The 23,669-nt window shown below is 44.5% G+C and overlaps 1 protein-coding gene across 1 annotated transcript in view; it reads left to right on the plus strand.

The window, feature by feature from the left end:
* LOC137341328 (unconventional myosin-XVB-like) overlaps window positions 1–23,669 on the plus strand; it is a 372,666-nt gene that overhangs the window by 212,482 nt on the left and 136,515 nt on the right. The window contains exons 28-31 of the mRNA XM_068004452.1: window positions 9,127–9,222; window positions 11,787–12,022; window positions 15,448–15,611; window positions 21,140–21,212. Of these exons, the coding sequence (XP_067860553.1) occupies window positions 9,127–9,222; window positions 11,787–12,022; window positions 15,448–15,611; window positions 21,140–21,212 (569 nt within the window). The remainder of the gene's footprint in view (window positions 1–9,126; window positions 9,223–11,786; window positions 12,023–15,447; window positions 15,612–21,139; window positions 21,213–23,669) is intronic.

The following is a 23,669-nucleotide window of genomic DNA, read 5'->3' on the forward strand; positions in this document are numbered from 1 at the left end:
CCTAGTACTAAATTGGTACTTTCAGAAAAAAAACGCAATTTGGGATGGAAAATGGAATGAATGTCATGCTGTACTGTAGGAGGTGCTCCTCTAACATTGGGGCTAAGGAACATTGTTGGGACAGTGTAGAATGAGCTTTACTCTGTATTTTACCTGTACTGTACCTGCCCTGGGACTATTTGATGGGACAATGTAGAGGGAGCTTTACTCTGTAAAGTTGAGAGCAGCAAGAGAGGACAAGACCCAGGGGAAATTTACAATACAAATAGTACAAACAGTTGTTCAAGAACAAGTGAAAGGGAAAAACGTAGAGCAGCGGAAAGAAAGTGTACTTTAGACACTACAGATAAAGTGAAAACTAGAAGGCGTGAGGCGATTATCCCAGCATCAAAGCTGAAGGTCAGACTAGGGTGTGTGGCCCAACTAAAAGTTCTATGTGCGTTTGTATAGAGTATAAGGAATAAATTAAATGAACTACAGGTTCATATTCAAATTGGAGGGTATGACATGATAGCTATTACTGAGACTTGGCTGCAGGATGGTCAGGATTGGGAACTAAATATACCGTATTATAAGGTCTACAGGAGAGAAAGGGAAAATGGAAGAGGGGGAGGAGTAGCCTTAGTGATTAGAGATGAAATCACTTCAATGATAAAGGATATAACGAGAGGTAAGCAGCCAACAGAGACCTTATGGGTTGAATTGAGAAATAGGAAAGGATCTAAGACTATAGTGGGAGTTGTGTATAGGACCCCTGGCAGCAGCTCTGAAGTGCTAGATTGTATAAATGCAGAGATTAGACAAGCGTGTAAGAAAGGCATAGTGGTCTTAATGGGGGACTTTAACCTTCACATAGATTGGGGAAAGCAGAATAGCAACTGTCAGAAAGGTAGTGAATTTCTTGAGTGTGTCCGGGATAGTTTTCTACAGCAGTATGTCCTAGAAGCAACAAGGGGGCAAGCCATACTAGATTTAGTAATGAGTAATGAACCAGATTTAGTTAACAGCTTAACTGTGCGTGAACATCTGTCCAATAGTGATCATAACATGATGGAGTTCAATGTAGTGTTTGAAAGGGAAAAAAGGGAGTCAGCTGCTAAGATCCTAGACTTGGATAAGGCCGACTTCAATGGGATGAGACAGAGACTGTCCGCAGTAAACTGGGCAAATCTGTAAATGGGTAAAACGACTGATGATCAGTGGGAAATGTTTGAAGAAACATTTAACGAGATAAAGAACTGATTTATACCCCTGAGGGGCAAGAACTCTACTTGCCAAAAAAAACAGCCATGGACGACTAAAGAGGTAAGGGACAGTATAAGACATAAGGAAAGGGCATACAAAAAAGGCAAAAAATAGCACAGATCCTGGCAAATGGGAAAGATACAAAGATCAACAAAGGGTCACAAAACAGATAGTAAGATCTATAAAAAGAGAGTATGAAAAGAAACTTGCAAGGGATAGCAAAACCAATACAAAGAACTTTTATAGTTATATTAGGAAAAAGAGGGTGGTCAGGAGCAGTGTTAGCCCCTTAAAAACTGAAAGTGGGGATATTGTCATTGGCAATGGGGAAATGGCGGACATGTTGAACAATTACTTTGCGTCAGTATTTACAGTAGAAAAAGAGGATAGCATGCCGGAAATCCCAAGAAAACTAATATTGAATCGGGGACAGGGACTCGATAAAATTAACATAAGTAAAGCAACAGTAATGAAGAAAATAATAGCACAAAAGAGTGACAAATCCCCAGGACCAGATGGTTTCCATCCCAGAGATTTAAAGGAAGTAGGTGAGCACATTGCAGATGCCCTAAGTATAATCTTTCAAAGTTGTCTAGATTCAGGAACTGTCCCTCTAGATTGGAAAATTGCACATGTCACTCCGCTTTTTAAGAAAGGAGGGAGAGGGAAACCGGGGAATTATAGACCAGTTAGCCTAACATTTGTTGTGGGGAAAATGCTGGAGTCTATAATTAAGGATAGGGTGACTGAACACCTCGAGAATTTTCAGTTAATCAGAGTGAGCCAGCATGGATTTGTGAAAGGTAGGTCGTGCCTGACAAACCTGATTGAATTTTTTGAAGAGGTGACTAAAGTAGTGGTCAAGGGAATGTCAATGGATGTTATTTATATGGACTTCCAGAAGGCATTTGATAAGGTCCCACATAAGAGACTGTTATCTAAGATAGAAGCCCATGGAATCGAGGGAAAAGTACGGTCTTGGTTAGGAAATTGGCTGAGCGAAAGGTGACAGAGAGTAGGGATAATGGGAAGGTACTCACATTGGCAGGATGTGACTAGTGGAGTCCCGCAGGGATCTGTCTTGTGGCCTCAATTATTCACAATATTTATTAACGACTTAGATGAAGGCATAGAAAGTCTCATATCAAAGTTTGCCGATGACACAAAGATTGATGGCATTGTAAGCAGTGTAGATGAAAACATAAAATTACAAAGGAATATTAATAGATTAGGTGAATGGGCAAAATTGTGGCAAATGGAATTCAATGTAGACAAATGTGAGGTCATCCACTTTGGATCAAAAAAGGATAGAACAGGTACTTTCTAAATGGTAAAAAGTTAAAAACTGTGGATGTCCAAAGGGACTTAGGGGTTCAGGTACATAGATCATTGAAGTGTCATGAACAGGTGCAGAAAATAATCAATAAGGCAAATGGAATGCTGGCCTTTATATCGAGAGGACTGGAGTACAAGGGGGCAGAAGTTATGCTGCAGCAATACAAAACCCTGGTTAGACCGCACCTGGAGTACTGTGAGCAGTTCTGGGCACCGCACCTTCGGAAGGACATATTGGCCTTGGAGGGAGTGCAGCGTAGGTTTACTAGAATGATACCCGGACTTCAAGGGTTAAGTTACGAGGAGAGAATACACAAATTGGGGTTGTATTCTCTGGAGTTTCGAAGGTTAAGGGGTGATCTGATCGAAGTTTATAAGATATTAAGAGGAATGGATAGGGTGGAAAGAGAGAAACTATTTCCGCTGGTTGGGGATTCTAGGAGTAGGGGGCACAGTCTAAAAATTAGAGCCAGCCCTTCCAGGAGCGAGATTAGAAAACATTTCTACACACAAAGGGTGGTAAAGGTTTGGAACTCTCTTCCGCAAACGGCAATTGATACTAGCTCAATTGCTAAATTTAAATCTGAGATAGATAGCTTTTTGGCAACCAAAGGTATTACGGGATATGGGCCAAAGGCAGGTATATGGAGTTAGATCACAGATCAGCCATGATCTTATCAAATGGCGGAGCAGGCACGAGGGGCTGAATGGCCTACTCCTGTTCCTATGTTCCTATAACCCGTGCTGTACCTGCCCTGGGAGTGTTTGATGGGACAGTGTAGAGGGAGCTTTACTCTGTATCTAACCCGTGCTGTACCTGCCCTGGGAGTGTTTGATGGGACAGTGTAGAGGGAGCTTTACTCTGTATCCAACCCGTGTTGTACCTGGCCTGGGAGTGTTTAATGGGACAATGTAGCGGGACCTTTACAATGTATCTAACCCGTGCTAAACCACCCTGGGCTTGTTGCTGACACTGGGTGCCTGAAATGGAAAGTGCTCCATTCCCCAGCACTAATATAAAGGAGCAGGGAAAGGAAAACACAAGTAAAGGGGGAGATCGTGAGAAACAGAACTGAAGGAAGAGAAAATAAAACAGAAGTGAAGGAAGATAAAGTGAGAAACAAAATTTAAGGAAGTGTGAAAAGCAGAAGTGAAGGATGAGAGGGACTCTGTTTATTTGATTTGATTTTTTTAAATAAAATCGACACCCTAACCGCATCCCCCATCTTTTTTTAAAAGGGGGCCTAAACCCCAAAAAAAAGAAAAAGAAAAAAGAAGGATGAGGGAGAGATATAGAAGGAAGAGCAAGAAAAATGGTAGGAACAGAAACGAGAGAAACAGAAGTAAAGGAAGAGAGAGAAACAGGGGGAGGAGAGAGAGAAAAATAGAAGTGATAGAGGAGAGTGAGAATTATAACAGTGTAAGTTTAGACATTTTTGCAGACGACCCAGTGCCAGCATCCCGAGCTGGTGGGACATGAAAGTCTATGAGAATTTTTTGGTGAAGGCCAGCCTAAGAAAGTTTGATGATCACTGCTGTACAGGGCCAGGATTCACCTCGATGCCTTGATTTGGTGATAACTCCTTGATTTGGTAACGTGCTCCTGGGTATTCTCTACTCCACAAGGGATGAAGAATGAGTTAGACACATAGAGAGATGGATAAATGGAAGACAGATGGATGTGTACTAATATAGATAAACATATAAAAAGAAAGGGGAGGGGAGAAAAGCCTCAGGCCCATCAAAGACCCCCATCCATTATATGATGCACCCTCGTACACCACCTTCTCCCACTGCTAGTGATGCTAACTCCTGAGGGAGGAAGAAACAGAGAAAAACATTAGCCAATTTCAAAAAAGATTCACCCCAACTCTCCAAGGCGAGCTCCAAGAGTCCATGGTTACCCGTGACGCATCACTGAACATTTTTAAACCACCCCCATAAACATGTCCCAATTTCTTTGGGGATATCGGATTACACAGGACTGGAAACAATCACTGTCTCAAAGGTTACAAGCATATTCTGATACTTTTCAACAGCCAACTCTCTGCCAATAAATGACTAATCACTCTCTTAAAATTTAAAACACCCTCCAGTTTCACTGCCTCCTGGCCAGGGCTATTCCATATCTTTACCACCCTCTGTGTGAAGAACTTGTACTTTAACTGTGCATTCACCTTAAGTATGAGTCCATGCCCCCTTATCCTTGGGCTTGTTCCTGCTCCCAATTAAAATAGGTGCTGTGGATTCAAAGAGATAACTTCACTAGTCCCACACTCCCAGCGGGGAGCTGCACCCAAAGGGAGCGCAAGGCGGAGATAGGGCCAGGATTAGTTGGAATTGTCCACTCTAATCCCATCTCTCTGCCATAGTCCCCCCACAGCTGGCAGATGGAGCAACTTTGTACAGCTGTGAACAAATGCTCTCGTGCAGCTCCTCGCGACCTCACTGTGTAGTTCACAAATATTCTGGAGTCTGTGCATGTTTATTCTTCAGATCTGAACAACAGCCAGTGAAAGAAACTCTCTGTGGATCTGTGAGCACCAAACCCAGATTTCACATGTCCCTGTTAAAATTACAAAGACTGTCCAGCAACATTTAGTCCGTGGTAACTATACAGCACAAATTACTGAGAAGTCTTCACCTGTGGCCTGTATAAAGGTTTAGGCAGACTGCAGTTCTTTAGTTAACTAATGTGAACACATATTAAATTCTAGTGCTGTAAGAGTTGCCACCTGCAGTCAGCAAGGCTCCAAAATACTCTACGGTAATCTTAATTCATGAAAGAAAAATAGTGGTTAGCACATGTCCGCATTCCCAATGCGTGCTCCCTGTGGGTGAGGCTCTGCGCTGGGAGCTCAAATTCATAAAAATTACTCCATCTGTCTCCAGTCCCACTACACTAACACATTTTCCTGAGTTCTTCAAATGGTAGCTAACACTGCAGGGCATACGTTATTACTGCATGAGTCTCAGCTTGGTTCAGCAGTAGCATTCTGATCTCTGAGTCAGAAGGTCATGGGTTCAAGTATCATTTCAGACATTTCAGCACATAATCTAGGCTGACACTTCAACGCAGTATTGAGGGAGTGCTGCACTGTCGGAGGTCACGTCTCTTGGATGAGATGTTAAACTGAGGCCCTGTCTGTTCAGGTGGAGCTATTCATGGCACTATTCAAAGAAGAGCAGGGAGGTGTCCTGGCCAAGATTTATCCTTCAACTAACACCACTAGAATCAGATTATATGATCGTTTATCTCATTTGCTGCTTGAGGGAGCTTGCTGTGCACAAATTGGCTGCTGCGTTTGACTACATAATAAATGATTACACTTCAGTAGTACTTAATTGGCTGTGAAGTGCTTTGGGATGTCCTGAGGGTGTGAAAGGTGCTATATAAATGCAGGTCTTTCTTTATTTGGAGGCTGTGCCCACAATTTCCTGATAAATGCTCCAGGTGGGGGATGCTCCATGCCGAGAGCACGCATTTGTAAAATTTACTCATGGATGGCCTTAAAAATGTGGCCTTTCTCCTTGGATTCAGTAGAGGCAGCTTATAAAGAAATTCTTGCATTTAAAGCACGACTTTCAGGACCTCAGAACTTCCCAGAGTGCTTTACAGCCATTGAAGAACTTTTTTTTAAAAGTGCTGTTGTAATGTGGCAGCCAATTAGTGCACACCAAGCACCCACACACAGTAATGTGTTAATGACCAGATAATCTGTTTAGGTGATGTTAGTTAAGGGATAAATGTCAGTCAGGACACCAGGGAGAACTCCCCTGCCGTTCTTCAAAATAGTGTCATAGAATCTTTTAAATCCACATTGAGAGGGACGACAGGGCCTGGGAATAACATCTCATCCAACAGTGCAGCACTTCCTCAGATATTGCACTGGAGTATCAGCCTGGATTCGTGTGCTCAAGTCACTGGAGTGGGACTTAAACCCACATCCTTCAAAACTCAAAGAAAACAGTGCAAACAACTGAGCTATGGCTGACTTATGGCTTATGGTTTAGATTAGTATGTCCCTGTCTATCTGTCCTATATTCATAGCCACAAAGCCTGACCCTGAGAACTGGGTAGTAGAAGATATTCATGGACAACTAAAGAGGTAAGGAACAGTATAAGACACAAGGAAAGGGCATACAAAAAAGGCAAAAAATGGTACAGATCCTGGCGAATGGGAAAGATACAAAAATCAACAAAGGGTCACAAAACAGATAGTAAGGGCTACAAAAAGAGAGTATGAAAAGAAACTTGCAAGGGATATCAGAACCAATACAAAGTACTTTTATAGTTACATTAGGAAAAAGAGGGTGGTCCTTTAAAAACTGAAAGTGGGGATATTGTCATTGACAATGGGGAAATGGCGGACATATTGAACAATTACTTTGCGTCAGTATTTACAGTAGAAAAAGAGGATAGCATGCCGGAAATCCCAAGGAAATTAATATTGAATCGGGGACAGGGACTCAATAAAATTAGCATAAGTAAAGCAACAGTAATGAAGAAAATAATAGCACTAAAGAGTGACAAATCCCCAGGACCAGATGGTTTCCATCCCAGGGTTTTGAAGGAAGTAGGTGAGCACATTGCAGATGCCCTAACTATAATCTTTCAAAGTTCTCTGGATTCAGGAACTGTCCCTCTAGATTGGAAAATTGCACATCATTCCGCTTTTTAAGAAAGGAGGGAGAGGGAAACCAGGGAATTATAGACCAGTTAGCCTAACATCTGTTATGGGGAAAATGCTGGAGTCTATAATTAAGGATAGGGTGACTGAACACCCTGAGAATTTTCAGTTAATCAGAGAGAGCCAGCATGGATTTGTGAAAGGTAGGTCGTGCCTGACAAACCTGATTGAATTTTTTGAAGAGGTGACTAAAGTAGTGGACAGGGGAATGTGAATGGATGTTATTTATATGGATGTCCAGAAAGCATTTGATAAGGTCGCACATAAGAGACTGTTAGCTAAGATAGAAGCCCATGGAATCGAGGGAAAAGTACGGACTTGGTTAGGAAGTTGGCTGAGCGAAAAGCGACAGAGAGTAGGGATAATGGGAAGGTACTCACATTGGCAGGATGTGACTAGTGGAGTCCCGCAGGGATCTGTCTTGGGGCCTCAATTATTCACAATATTTATTAACGACTTAGATGAAGGCATAGAAAGTCTCATATCTAAGTTTGCCGATGACACAAAGATTGGTGGCATTGTAAGCAGTGTAGATGAAAACATAAAATTACAAAGCGATATTGATAGATTAGGTGAATAGGCAAAATTGTGGCAAATGGAATTCAATGTAGACAAATGTGAGGTCATCCACTTTGGATCAAAAAAGGATAGAATAGGTACTTTCTAAATGGTAAAAGGTTAAAAACAGTGGATGTCCAAAGGGACTTAGGGGTTCAGGTACATCGATCATTGAAGTGTCATGAACAGGTACAGAAAATAATCAAGAAGGCTAATGGAATGCTGGCCTTTATATCTAGAGGACTAGAGTACAAGGGGGCAGAAGTCATGCTGCAGCTATACAAAACCCTGGTTAGACCGCACCTGGAGTACTGTGAGCAGTTCTGGGCACCGCACCTTCGGAAGGACATATTGGCCTTGGAGGGAGTGCAGCGTCGGTTTACTAGAATGATACCCGGACTTCAAGGGTTAAGTTACGAGGAGAGATTACACAAATTGGGGTTGTATTCTCTGGAGTTTCGAAGGTTAAGGGGTGATCTGATCGAAGTTTATAAGATATTAAGGGGAACAGATAGGGTGGATAGAGAGAAACTATTTCCGCTGGTTGGGGATTTTAGGAGTAGGGAGCACAGTCTAAAAATTAGAGCCAGACATTTCAGGAGCGAGATTAGAAAACATTTCTACACACAAAGGCTGGTAGAAGTTTGGAACTCTCTTCCACAAACGGCAATTGATACTAGCACAATTGCTAAATTTAAATGTGAGATAGATAGCTTTTTGGCAACCAAAGGTATTAAGGGATATGGGCCAAAGGCAGGTATATGGAGTTAGATCACAGATCAGCCATGATCTTATCAAATGGCGGAGCAGGCACGAGGGGCTGAATGGCCTACTCCTGTTCCTATGTTCCTATGGTACCGTGGATTAGAACATAGAGGATCTGGTCAGGGTCTGCCATATCCTAATGGCTGGAAAATTCTTTATTATAACTTCCCTGATGGCTTAGGGAGTACAGGCAGCACTCTATGTAGCACAAAGCCATACAAACCAGCGCTGCATTGCTGATCTCAGCCAGGGCAGCAATAGCGATGCTTCAGCAACCCTGAAAAATGCATGTGCGTGGATGCCAGGTGAAGACAAGATTGGACTCAACCATGATGTCCTCAACAGAAAAATAGCTCGGCAACACACTGTCGAGGATCACGGATAAAAAATGGCCACCTGGAACACTGCCAGTTGTGAAACTGTACCCAGCAAGAGTCAGAACTTTAAGAAGGGGAGGGAAAAACTGAATAACAAATATCGAATAGAACGTAAACCATTCAAAGTGATTAATTTTGTTCCCTTTCCGGTGCAGGTCCCTCAGCTACAGGTACTGAGCCAACCTCTACAGCAACCGTTCACTCGCCTGGAGGGAGCGGAGAGACAGGCAGCTGTGGAACTCTTCAAACTGGTGAGTACCAACTCTCACATTCTACAGCCAATTTGCTAAGCTCAGCGCCAGTTGTGAACTCATAAATTTTCCCCCTCTTTCCAAGGCCCTCAACACTCAGTTTTCTCTTCCTCCTACAGCCCCTGGGCTTTTAACAGTCAAACCTCCTGTTACCAAGGACCATTTTTCCTTCCTGGGTGTTAATTTTCTTGAAAAGGTAAACATGGTTAGGTGAGCATGGCAGGTGGAAAGTGACCTGTGATCACCCAACCCTCAGTCTTGTTCACAACTTGAAGTGGGTATAAGGAAATTATACCGTAAAGTTACTCATTAGGAGCTTGTTAAAACAAGTCATAATAAAATTGTGCAGCCTTGCGCAGGAGGAAAGAGGAAAACAAGAGTTGAGTTCCGTGCTCTCTTTCAGCGCGGGAGTTAACGATATCATGGTGATCATACTGCCTGAGAAACGTGAAATATAGAAACGTAGAAAAATTTACGGCACAGAAGGAGGCCACTGACTGCATCGTTATTGGATGGCTTTTGCTGCAAGATCTCGGAATCCACCAATTTGATTGATATTCTACAAACCCTTGATAAGGTTCTGCACAAGAGATTATTGGCAAAAATGAGAGATAACCTGGTGACATGGGTTGGAAATTGGTTGGGAGGTAGGAGACAGAGAGTAGGGATAAAGTGAATGTTCTCTGATTGGCAGGGTGTGACAAAGGGGGCCTCAGATTTTCACCATATATATCAATGACTTGGATGAAGGAATAGAGAGTTGTATATCCAAGTTTGCAGATGACACTAAGTTAGGAGGCACAGTAAGTTGCACAGATGAGAGCAGAAAGTTCCACAGGGACAATGATAGATTAAGTGAGTGGGCAAAACTGTGCCAAATGGAGTTCAATTTGGGGAGGTGTGAGGTCATCCACTTTGGATCCAAGAGAAATAGATCAGAGTATTTTCTAAATGGTGAGAAACTAGGAGAAAAGAGATTTGGGTGTCCATGTACACAAATCACTAAAAGCTAGTGCACAGTTACAAAATATAATCAAAAAGGATAACGGAATGTTAGCCTTTATCTCAAACTGGCTAGAATACAAAGGGGAGGAAGTTACGCTTTAGTTAGAAAGAGCCTTGGTCAGACCCCATCTGGAATACTGCATTCAGGTCTGGGCACCGCACCTCAGGATGGATATATTGGCCTTGGAGGAGGTACAGCACAGATTCACCAGAGTGATACCAGGGCTTAAAGGATTAATTTATGAGGACAGTTTGCATAAACTTGGGTTAGTATCCCCTTGAGTTTCAGAGGTTGAGGGGTGATCTAATTGAAGTGTTTAAAATGGCAAAAGGATTTGATAGGATAGGTAGAGAGAAACTATTTCCTCCGGTGGGAGGATCCAGAACAAAGGGGCACAATCTTAAAATTAGAGCTAGGTCGTTCAGGAGTGAAATCAGGGGGCACTTTTTCACACAAAGGGTAGTGGAAATCTGGAACGCTCTCTCCCAAAAGGTTGTGGATGCTGGGCCATTTGAAATTTTCAAGACTGAGATTGGTAGATTATTGTTATGTAAGGGTATCGAAGGTTATGGATCAAGGCGGGTAAATGCAGTTGACGTGATGCTATGATCTGATTGAATAACGGAATAGGATCGAGATGCTGAATGGCCTCCTCCTGTTCCTATGGTAGGATTGTTAACTCTTTCTTCAAAAAATAACCCACTGATCACTGCTCTTTGATTTACATCATCTTCATTTTTACTATTTTCACCCTTGATGGGATACCCATCACCCAGGTAGCTCAATGAAAAAAGTCAGTCACACCGTCTAGTTCCATGCTCCATATTGCCTAATTCTGTTTGTGATATTCATTCCGCGCTGTTGTAACAGTGTCATTTTCATTGTCTGTAACAGTCAGACTCTGTAATGGTTCTGCTCTGTCTGTCTGTAATGATCCCATTCTATCTGAATGTAGTCAGACAGAGTCAGACTACTACAGTCAGACTACTATAGTCAGACAGAGTCAGATTACTATAGTCAGACAGAGCGAGACACTTACAGATAGAATCAGACCATTACAGACAGACTGAGTGGGACCATTACAAAGTCTGTCTGGCTGTAGTAGTCTGACTCTGTCTGACTGTAGTAGTCTGGCTGTAGTAGTCTGACTCTGTCTGACTGTAGTAGTCTGGCTGTAGTAGTCTGAGTCTGTCTGACTGTAGTAGTCTGAGTCTGTCTGACTGTAGTAGTCTGACTCTGTCTGACTGTAGTAGTCTGGCTGTAGTAGTCTGACTCTGTCTGACTGTAGTAGTCTGGCTGTAGTAGTCTGACTCTGTCTGACTGTAGTAGTCTGGCTGTAGTAGTCTGACTCTGTCTGACTGTAGTAGTCTGGCTGTAGTAGTCTGACTCTGTCTGACTGTAGTAGTCTGGCTGTAGTAGTCTGAGTCTGTCTGACTGTAGTAGTCTGACTCTGGTGCTGCTTTGCCTATAACAGTCAGACTCTGAGTGTTGCTCCCTCGACCTCCAATGGCCCCAGGCTGTGTGCGTTTGATAAGTTTTCCCTTTTGTTGTTTGTTAGGTTCTGCGGTTTCTGCGCGATGAAATGCTCCAAGGCAGGAAGGAGATCATTCTTGGGAATTTTATTGCGCAGAAGGGAATATCAAACCCCACACTCCGGAATGAGATCTTCTGCCAGGTGGCGAACCAGACCTGGAAGAATCCTGACATGGAGGAATGGCAACGAGCTTGTCTATTGATGGCCACCTGCCTGAGCTGTTTCCGGCCTTCACCCGAGCTCGAGAAGCCTCTACTCAAGTGAGAAAATCTTACTGTCTCATTGGGAGTGGGAGGAAGTTCCAGAGGTTACCATGGAAAAAGAACTTCAACAGTGACCTTTCACCTCCCGTACCTAAGTTATAATGATTGAATGACATGATTCACCAGCAATCTCCGGCCAGAGTAGTCGTGAGGTGGGATCGAGCAAGGACTAAGATTAAAAGTAAAAAGGATCACAAGTTCCCCAGTGGCTCAGTGTGTAATTACACCATCCAATGTGGTATTAAGCCACAGAGAGCAGGAAGATCCCAGGTTCAATTGCAGCTCTGTGCTGCGTTAGCTGATCTCAGCCAGGGTGACAGTACGGGCTCTGCAATTGGCCCCAGTGCCCTTGAGCTAGAGAAACAAGGGAAAAAATAAGTTCCCATTCCCGGTCACAATGCACTGATCCCTGTGAAAAAGGATGTGAGGAGGTATGAGGTGAGGTATGCCTCCCAGAGAGGAGGGGTGAGAATTGGAAAACAAATGTTTAAATTGTTGTCACTTGGGAGAAAATGATTTCCCTGTGCGAGCACTTCCAGCATCAACACGGATGGTGCAATCTGGAATGGGCTCCACACTACACAACCTCTCCCTGATTCATTTGCAGGACCATTCTGACCTATAAGCTTCAGGCACTCTGTTGGGGCAGAATCGAAGGAGCTTTACTCCTTATCAAACCCGTGCTATACCTTGCCTAGGAGTGTTCACTGAGACAGTGTAGGGGGAGCTTTACTCTGTATCTGACTGTGCTGCACCTGACCTGGGAGTGTTTGATGGGACTGTGTAGAGGGAGCTTTACTCTGTATCTAACCCGTGCTGTACCTGCCCTGGGAGTTGTAAACAATTTTACAACACCAAGTTATAGTCCAGCAATTTTATTTTAAATTCACAAGCTTTCGGAGATTTTCTCCTTCCTCAGGTAAATGTTTCAAGATCTCCTTGAAGCCTACGCATTTATACATATTGAATAATACATGGTGTTTACAGACTGCCCCTGCAACTGCCCGTTGCCAAGGCAATCACCGTGTTCAGACAGAGAGGTGTCATCTGCAGAACCCCCGAATACACATTCAACAAAAAAACAAACAGGGAAAAAAAACAGAGAAAAAAAAACACAGAGAGAGGCAGAAACATCCGGAAGGCAGAGAGAGCCAGCAAATGACCCATTATATTAAAAACAGATAACATTTGTTCGCTGGTGGGGTAATGTGTAGCGTGACATGAACCCAAGATCCCGGTTGAGGCCGTCCTCATGGGTGCGGAACTTGGCTATCAATTTCTGCTCGACGATTTTGCATTGTCGTGTGTCTCGAAGGCCGCCTTGGAGTACGCTTACCCGAAGGTCGGTGGATGAATGTCCATGACTGCTGAAGTGTTCCCCGACTGGGAGGGAACCCTCCTGTTTGGCGATTGTTGCGCGGTGTCCGTTCATCCGTTGTCGCAGCGTCTGCATGGTCTCGCCAATGTACCATGCTCTGGGGCATCCTTTCCTGCAACGTATGAGGTAGACAACGTTGGCCGAGTCACAGGAGTATGAACCATGCACCTGGTGGGTGGTGTCATCTCGTGTGATGGTGGTATCTGTGTCGATGATCTGGCATGTCTTGCAGAGGTTACCGTGGCAGGGTTGTGTGGCGTCGTGGACGCTGTTCTCTTGAAAGCTGGGTAGTTTGCTGCGAACGATGGTCTGTTTGAGGTTGGGTGGCTGTTTAAAGGCGAGTAGTGGAGGTGTGGGGATGGCCATAGCGAGGTGTTTGTCCTCATTGATGACATGTTGAAGGCTGCGGAGAACATGGCGTAGTTTCTCCGCTCCGGGGAAGTACTGGACGACAAAGGGTACTCTGTTGGTTGCGTCCCGTTTTAGTCTCCTGAGGAGGTCTATGCGATTTTTTGCTGTGGCCCGTCGGAACTGTCAGTTCCGACGGGCCACAGCAAAAAATCGCATAGACCTCCTCAGGAGACTAAAACGGGACGCAACCAACAGAGTACCCTTTGTCGTCCAGTACTTCCCCGGAGCGGAGAAACTACGCCATGTTCTCCGCAGCCTTCAACATGTCATCAATGAGGACAAACACCTCGCTATGGCCATCCCCACACCTCCACTACTCGCCTTTAAACAGCCACCCAACCTCAAACAGACCATCGTTCGCAGCAAACTACCCAGCTTTCAAGAGAACAGCGTCCACGACGCCACACAACCCTGCCACGGTAACCTCTGCAAGACATGCCAGATCATCGACACAGATACCACCATCACACGAGATGACACCACCCACCAGGTGCATGGTTCATACTCCTGTGACTCGGCCAACGTTGTCTACCTCATACGTTGCAGGAAAGGATGCCCCAGAGCATGGTACATTGGCGAGACCATGCAGACGCTGCGACAACGGATGAACGGACACCGCGCAACAATCGCCAAACAGGAGGGTTCCCTCCCAGTCGGGGAACACTTCAGCAGTCATGGACATTCATCCACCGACCTTCGGGTAAGCGTACTCCAAGGCGGCCTTCGAGACACACGACAACGCAAAATCGTCGAGCAGAAATTGATAGCCAAGTTCCGCACCCATGAGGACGGCCTCAACCGGGATCTTGGGTTCATGTCACGCTACACATTACCCCACCAGCGAACAAATGTTATCTGTTTTTAATATAATGGGTCATTTGCTGGCTCTCTCTGCCTTCCGGATGTTTCTGCCTCTCTCTGTGTTTTTTTTTCTCTGTTTTTTTTCCCTGTTTGTTTTTTTGTTGAATGTGTATTCGGGGGTTCTGCAGATGACACCTCTCTGTCTGAACACGGTGATTGCCTTGGCAACGGGCAGTTGCAGGGGCAGTCTGTAAACACCATGTATTATTCAATATGTATAAATGCGTAGGCTTCAAGGAGATCTTGAAACATTTACCTGAGGAAGGAGAAAATCTCCGAAAGCTTGTGAATTTAAAATAAAATTGCTGGACTATAACTTGGTGTTGTAAAATTGTTTACAATTGTCAACCCCAGTCCATCACCGGCATCTCCACATCATGCCCTGGGAGTGTTTGATGGGACAGTGTAGAGGGAGCTTTACTCTGTTTCTGACTGTGCTGCACCTGACCTGGGAGTGTTTGATGGGACTGTGTAGAGGGAGCTTTACTCTGTATCTAACCCGTGCTGTACCTGCCCTGCGAGTGTTTGATGGGACTGTGTAGAGGGAGCTTTACTCTGTATCTAACCCGTGCTGTACCTGCCCTGCGAGTGTTTGATATTGTCAGTGGATGCCTGAAATAGAAAATGTTCCATTCACCAGTGCTATTTTCCCAGAAATTCACAAAAGGTAAAATGATAGTGCCTCCCTTATGGTGCACATGGTTTGCAGTAGCTCTGACATCATGAATGATACACAGGATAACAACAGCTCACTCTGCCCCTTCTCACACAGGTACGTGTCTGATCATGCTATGGAAGGTTATAGGGCCTTGTGTCAGCACAAAGCCCTGGGGGCCATGCAACAGAACCAAGTCAGGGCCTTCCCTCCAACCCAGCTGGAATGGACAGCCAATCACAGGCGAGGACAGATGGTGCTGGATGTCCACATACTCAATGGTATTTGTCTGAGTGACGTAATTTCATTGACTCACGTATATTATAATTCATTTGAAAAAATAACTAATAATCTGCAATCTCTTCTGCGCTTCTATACACGTCTCCTCTTTATAAGAACATAAGAAATAGGAGCAGGAGTAGGCCATGTGGCCCCTCGAGCCTGCTACGCCATTCAATCAGATCATGGCTGATCTTCAACCTCAACTCCACTTTCCTGCCTGATCCCCATATCCCTTGATTCCCTTAATGTCCAAAAATTTGTCGATTTCAGTCTTGAATATATTCAACGACTGAGCATCCACAGGCCTCTGGGGTAGAGAATTCCAAAGATTCACAACCCTCTGAGTGAAGAAATTTTTCCTCATCTCAGTCTTAAATGGCTGACCCCTTATCTTGAGACTGACCCCTAGTTCTAGACTCTCCAGCCAGGAGAAACAGCCTCACAGCATCTATCCTGTCAAGCCCTCTTAGAATTTGATACATTTCAATGAGATCCCCTCTCGCTCTTCTAAACTCCAGAGAATATGAGCCCGTTCTACTCATAGGACAACCCTCTCATCCCAGGAATCAATCTAGTGAACCTTTGTTGCACCCCCTCTAAGGCAAGTATATCCTTCCTTAGATAAGGAGACCAAAACTGTACACAGTACTCCAGGTGTGGTCTTGACAGAGCCGTATATAATTGCAGCAAGACCTCCTTACTCTTATACTCCAACCCCTTTACCCCCTTGCAATAAAGGCATTTGCTTTCCTAATTGCATGTATCTGCATGTTAACTTTCTGTGATTCGTGCACAAGGACACCCAAATCCCTCTGACTATCAACATTTAATAGTCTCTCACCTTTTAAAAAATATTCTACTTTTCTATACCTACCAAAGTGGGTAATTTCACATTTCCCCACATTATACTCCACCTGCCACCTTCTTGCCCACTCACTTAATCTGTCTATATCCCTTTGCAGCCTCTTTGCGTCCTCCTCACAGCTTACTTTCCCACCTAGCTTTATATCGTCAGCAAACTTGGATACATTACACTCGGTCCTCTCATCTAAGTCATTGGTATGGATTGTAAACAGCTGAGGCCCAAGCACTGATCCTTGCGGCACCCCACTAGTTACAACCTGCCAACCCGAAAATGACCCGTTTATCCCTACTCTCTATTTTCTGTCCGTTAACCAATCCTTAATCCATGTTAATATATTACCCCCAATCCCATGAGCTCTAATCTTGTGTAACAACCTTTTATGTGGCACCTTATCGAATGCCTTTTGAAAATCCAAATATATTACATCCACTGGATCCCCCTTATCTACCCTGCTAGTTACATCCTCAAAAAACTCTAATAGATTTATCAAACACGATATCCCTTTCATAAAACAATGTTGACTCTGCCTAATCATATTATGATTTTCTAAGTGCTCTGTTACCACGTCTCTAATAATAGATTCTAGCATTTTCCCAATGACTGATGTCAGGCTAACTGGCCTGTAGTTCCCTGTTTTCTCTCTCCCTCCTTTCTTGAATAGCGGGGTTACATTTGCTACCTTCCAATCCATGGGGACCGTTCTAGGATCTAGGGAATTCTGGAAGATCAAAACCAATGCATCCACTATCTCTGCAGCCACCTCTTTTAAAACCCTAGGATGTAGGCCATCAGGTATCAGCCTGTCAGCTTTTAGTCCCATTAATTTCTCCAGTACTTTTTTTTTACTAATCTTAATTACTTTAAGTTCCTCACTCTCATTAGCCCCTTGGTTCCCCACTATTTCCGGTATGTTTTTTGTGTCTTCCATTGTGAAGACAGATACAAAATATTTGTTTAACATCTCTGCCATTTCCTTATTCCCCATTATAATTTCTCCTGTCTCTGCCTCTAAGGGACTTACGTTTACTTTCGTTAATCTCTTCCTTTTTACATACTTGTAGAAGCTCTTACAATCTGTTTTTATATTTCTTGCTAGTTTACTTTCATATTCTATTTTCTCCCTCTTCATCAATTTTTTGGTGACCCTTTGCTGGTTTCTAAAACTCTCCCAATCCTCAGGCTTACTACTCTTTTTCGCAACATTATAAGCCTCTTCTTTTAATCTAATACTATCCTTAACTTCTCGAGTTAGCCATGGTTGGATCACTTTTCCCATGGAGTTTTTATTCCTCAAGGGAATATATATTGTTAAGAATTATGAATTATTTATTTAAATGTTCGCCATTGCTTATCTACTGTCATATCTTTTAATCTAATTTCATAATCTACCTTAGCCAACTTGCTCCTCATACCTACGTAATTGATTTTGATTAAATTTAAGATGCTAGTTTCAGACTGAACTACATCACTCTCAAACTCAATATGAAATTCTATCATATTATGATCACTCTATCCCAGAGGATCTTTAACTATAAGATTACTAATGAACTCTGTCTCATTACACAATACTAGATCTAAAATAGCCTGTTCCCCAGTTGATTCCTTGACATATTATTCGAGAAAACTGTCTAGAAAAATGCATTCCATGAACTCGTCCTCCGAACTACTTTTTTCAATTTGGTTTGCCCAGTCTGTATGAAGATTAAAGTCCCCCCACGATTACTGCATTACCCTTGTTATAGGCACCTCTAATTTTCTTCCCTCCATCTTATTAGTTTAAAGCCCTATCTACCGCCCTAGTTATTCGATTCGTCAGGGCACTGGTCCCAGCCCGGTTTAAGTGGAGCCCGCCCCAACAGAACAGCTCCCTCTTTCCCCAGTACGGGTGCCAGTGTCCCATGAATTGAAACCCCTGCTTCCCACACCACTCTTTCAGCCACGCATTTAACCATCTAATCTGCTTGTTCCTATGCCAATTTGCAAGTGGCTCAGGTAGTAATCCAGAGATGGCAGTCTCTGGATTACTACTTAATAGCAGTCATGGAGAAACATAGAAAATAGGAGCAGGAGTAGGCCATTCGGCCCTTCGAGCCTGCTCCGCCATTTAACATGACCCTGGCTGATCCTCTATCTTAATACCATATTCCCGCTCTCTCCCCATACCCCTTGATGCCTTTTGTGTCTAGAAATCTATCTAGCTCCTTCTTAAATATATTCAGTGACTTGGCCTCCACAGCCTTCTGTGGTAGAGAATTCCACAGGTTCACCACCCTCTGAGTGAAGAAATTTCTCCTCATCTCAGTCCTAAATGTCCTACCCTGTATCCTGAGACTTTGACCCCTCGTTCTGGACCCCCCCAGTCAGGGGAGACATCCTCCCTGCATCCAGTCTGTCTAGCCCTGTCAGAATTTTATATGTTTCAATGAGATCCCCTCTCATTCTTCTAAACTCGAGTGAATACAGGCCGAGTCGACCCAAACTCCCCTCATACGACAGTCCTGCCATCCCAGGGATCAGTCTGGTGAACCTTCGCTGCACTCCCTCTATGGTAAGTATATCCTTTCCTAGGTAAGGAGACCAAAACTGCACACAATACTCCAGATGTGGTCTCACCAGGGCCCTGTATAACTGCAGTAAGACATCCTTGCTCCTGTACTCAAATCTTCTTGCAATGAAGGCCAACATTTGCCTTCCTAACTGCTTGCTGCACCTGCTTGTTTGCTTTCAGTGACTGGTGCACAAGGACACCCAGGTCCCTTTGTACATCAACATTAACCAATCTATCACTATTTAAATAATACTCTGCCTTTCTGTTTTTCCTTCCGAATGGATAACTTCACATTTATCCACATTATACTGCATCTGCCATGTATTTGCCCACTCACTCAACTTGTCTAAATCGCCTTGAAGCCTCTTTGCATCCTCCTCACAACTCACAATCTCACCTAGTTTTGTGTCGTCAGCAAACTTGGAAATGTAACATTCAGTTCCCTCATCCAAATCATTGATATATATTGTGAATAGCTGGGGCCCAAGCACTGATCCCTGCGGTACCCCACTAGTCACTGCCTGCCACCCCGAAAAAGACCCATTTATTCCTACTCTCTGTTTCCTGTCTGTTAACCAATTTTCAATCTATGCCAGAGAGTTCCTAGAATCCCCTTAAGTTCGGTCCGGAGGGAGTGCTGCATTATCGGAGTTGTTAAACCAAGATCCCTTCTGCCTGTTCCGGAGGTTCAGGTGGATGTTGAAGATCCCATGGCACTATTCAAGGAGGTGCACAGAATTCTTCCAGTGTCCTAACCGAAATTCTTCCTCCACAAACACCACCAAAAAATATATTCACTGGTCATTGATCTCACTGCTGTTTGTGGGATCTTGCTGTGTGCAAAATGGTTGCCGCAATTGCCTACACAGCAACAGTGACTGCACTTCAAAGTATATCATTTTGTGTGAAGCATTTTTGGATTCTGTGTGAGAGGTAATAACGCACTATATAAATGCAAGCTCTTCCTCTCTATAGACAATGTTACAGAATAGAAAACTTATATCGATGTGCATTTCCTGTCCACAAAACCTTACTCCCTGTTGTCACATTTTATTTGCACTTCTACGTCAAGTTTTTCCATTTATAGTAGATAATGTCTCATACTTGATATCGTCTCAGTGAACCTCTTCTGCACCCTCCCCATGGCCTTGACACCCTCCCCATGGCCTTGACACCCTCCCCATGGCCTTGACACCCTCCCCATGGCCTTGACACCCTCCCCATGGCCTTGACACCCTCTCCATGGCCTTGACACCCTCCCCATGGCCTTGACACCCTCCCCATGGCCTTGACACCCTCCCCATGGCCTTGACACCCTCCCCATGGCCTTGACACCCTCTCCATGGCCTTGACACCCTCTCCATGGCCTTGACACCCTCCCCATGGCCTTGACACCCTCCCCATGGCCTTGACACCCTCCCCATGGCCTTGACACCCTCCCCATGGCCTTGACACCCTTCCTAAAGTGAAGGACCCAAAACTGGACACAATAGTCTTAACTGCAGCCTAACCAATGAGTTGTACAGGTTTAGAATTACCTCTTTTGTACTCTATGCCTCATTTATAAAACCTCAAATCCCACATGCTATTTTTGACAGCTTTATCTACTTGTCCTACCTTTTGATTGGCTGTGAAATGCTTTAGGATGTGAAAGGTACGATAGAAATATAACTTCATTCTTTCTCACTACTCCATGGACACATGGAGCACCCCCTCACCCCACCCCGATAGACAGGATCCCCAGACAACACATGGAGCACCCCCTCACCCCACCCCGATAGACAGGATCCCCAGACAACACATGGAGCACCCCCTCACCCCACCCCGATAGACAGGATCCCCAGACAACACATGGAGCACCCCCTCACCCCACCCCGATAGACAGGATCCCCAGACAACACATGGAGCACCCCCTCACCCCACCCTGATAGACAGGATCCCCAGACAACACATGGAGCACCCCCCTCACCCCACCCCGATAGACAGGATCCCCAGACAACACATGCCCACCAGCCCTGATTCGACTCCTTGTAATGACACTCCTGTGTATGGTCACCTCGCTGTAGAGATTCAGTTGGAGATCCTTTTCATTTCATTTTATTTCCTTTCACCAGAGGAAACAGTTGCGACAGAGGTGGAGTCCTGGACAACGGGGGAGGAGCTTGCCAACTGGATTTTAAAGTCCCGGTACTGTATGAGAAGATCTGAACTGGACACACTGAATACAAACATACCCAGGAAAGAGACACCAGCACAGACGCACCCAGCACAGACAGACATGCCCAGTATCGACACACACCCAGTACCAACACATTCAATACAGACACACTCAGTACAGACACACTCAGTACAGACACATTCAATACAGACACACTCAATACATATATAGTACAGAAACATCCAATACAGGCACAACCCGTTACCACTGCCTTTGTTAGCCTGTGTGAGTTGTCTCAGTGAGTGTCCTTCTGTGTGTTTCTGTGAATTTGCAAGGGCATTTCCTGCTATCCTGAGTGAGCATGCCTCTGTCTGAGTAGTCATGCAATGTGTGTACTCACCAGTGTGGGGTTGTAATTGAGTTCTGAACACAGACAATGTTGTTGCACACAAGCGTTGGTGATACGTGTTTCTGGTGAAAACCATCAGTTGTACACAATCACGTGTAAAATCTCGGTGTGTACAATTTTAAGATTATGCCTTCAGTTCTGGACTCCCCCACCAATCATAATGAAAGAAGGAGTACCCGCCCATCACAACAAACAGTCAGCAGGACTGTGGCAAAGGGGTGTCTAAGGCACCCCACACATTCTGCCACTTTTTGAGAGACGATAGGACCGATTGTTTGAATGCGCCATATACGAGTGGTGAGCCTTGCCTGCCAGCCTTGCAGGTTGGCAAATCACGGGCGGTTGGTCATGATTTTTCATCCAGTAATGCCTTAGAGAGAGTACAGCACAGATTCACCAGAATGACACCGGGCCTTAGAGGGTTAAATTATAAGGACAGGTTTGCATAAACTTGGCTTGTATTCCCTGGAGTATAGATGATTGAGGGGTGATCTGATTGAGGTGTTTAAAATGTTAAAAGAATTCAATAGAGTAAATACAGAGAAACTACTTCCTCTGGTGGGGGAGTCCAGAACTGAAGGCATAATCTTAAAATTAGAGCTAGGCCGTTCAATAGTGAAATCAGGAAGCACCTTTTCAAACAAAGGGTAGTGGAAATCTGGAATTCTATCCCTCAAAAAGGCAGTAAATGCTGGGGGTTAACTGGAGTTTTCAAGAGTAAGATAGATAGATTTTTGGGTAAGGGTATCAAAGGATATGAAACTAAGGCGGATAAATGGAGTTAAGATACAGATCAGCCATGATCTAACTGGATAGCGGAACAGGCCCAAGGGGCTGAATGGCCTACTTCTGTTCCTAACACCCATTCATAAAATCGGCCCTTTAAAGACTTCCCGTCATCTAACAGCTTCACATAATCTCTGGATGAACACCTGACTAGGAGTAGGATCAAGGTTTGTAAGTACTGACAGAGACGGTCCAGTTCTGTGTGGCACATGAGGGTTTCTGAGCTGCTGGAATCCTGGAAATGGCAGGGTAGGTATTCTGCTTACTCACACCTGGTGCCGAGGCTGGCTCACCGGGAGCACCAGGAGTTACACCTACAGCCAGGGTCGCCAACTCTGATTGGACAGATTCCTGGAGGTTCCATCACATGATCTGCTGCCTCCAACCGCCCGGTCCCCACTCGCCCGGTCCCCACTCGCTTACCATTGGTCGCCCGACGAGTTCATCCTCATTGTGAACTGCCTTCCTACACCAATCAGAAAGTGAATAAAGTCTTCATTACCTGATTGGGCGATTCTTCACTGTCAGTCAAACAGGCTTTTTCCCATGTCCAGTATTTTTATAACTAATAAAAAATTTTAATAAACACAATTTTTTAATGACCCTATGATTTTTCTCCTGGTTTGCTCTCTGCAGTGTCCTGGAGATTAGTCTTTAATTCTCCAGACTCCAGGGCAATCCTGGAGTGTTGGCAACCCTACCTGCAGCCCATGCTTTACTGCCCATTACATTTACCACATGGTAAGTCATGGGAGGGCATTGAGCAATTTCCCAACACGCTCTCCTGGAACAGATCAGGGTAATTTCGCAAGAGGCAGCTGGCAGCACAAAGTCTCGCTGTGCGCGATTGCGAATTGGAGAAAGGGCTGTGACACAGCAGGGTGAACACAGTACTGGCGGGGAGCCTTACCCCTGGATCGGGCATAGTGGGGGAGTATGGGCAGTGTACCTGCACTCTCCTGATACGACCAGCTGCTGGACAAGGCCACTTGTCAGTACTGAATTCATAAAACTGACCACACAGCCATCATTCTCAGCCCGTGCTCACTGCTCATACAGCAGCTGGGGAACCTCGTGAAATTAAACCTCTTAGGAACAGGCGTAGGCCATTCAGCCCCTCAAGTCTGTTCCGCCATTCAATTAGATCATGGCTGATCTGTATCTTAGCTCCATCTACCCATTATGGTTTCATAACACTTAATACCTTTGCCAAACAAAAATCAATTGACCCCCAGCCTCAACAGCTTTTTGGGGGAGATAGTTCCAGATTTCCACTACCCTTTGTGTGAAG

This window comes from Heptranchias perlo, chromosome 23 (assembly GCF_035084215.1).
Source record: "Heptranchias perlo isolate sHepPer1 chromosome 23, sHepPer1.hap1, whole genome shotgun sequence".
Taxonomy (NCBI): domain Eukaryota; kingdom Metazoa; phylum Chordata; class Chondrichthyes; order Hexanchiformes; family Hexanchidae; genus Heptranchias; species Heptranchias perlo.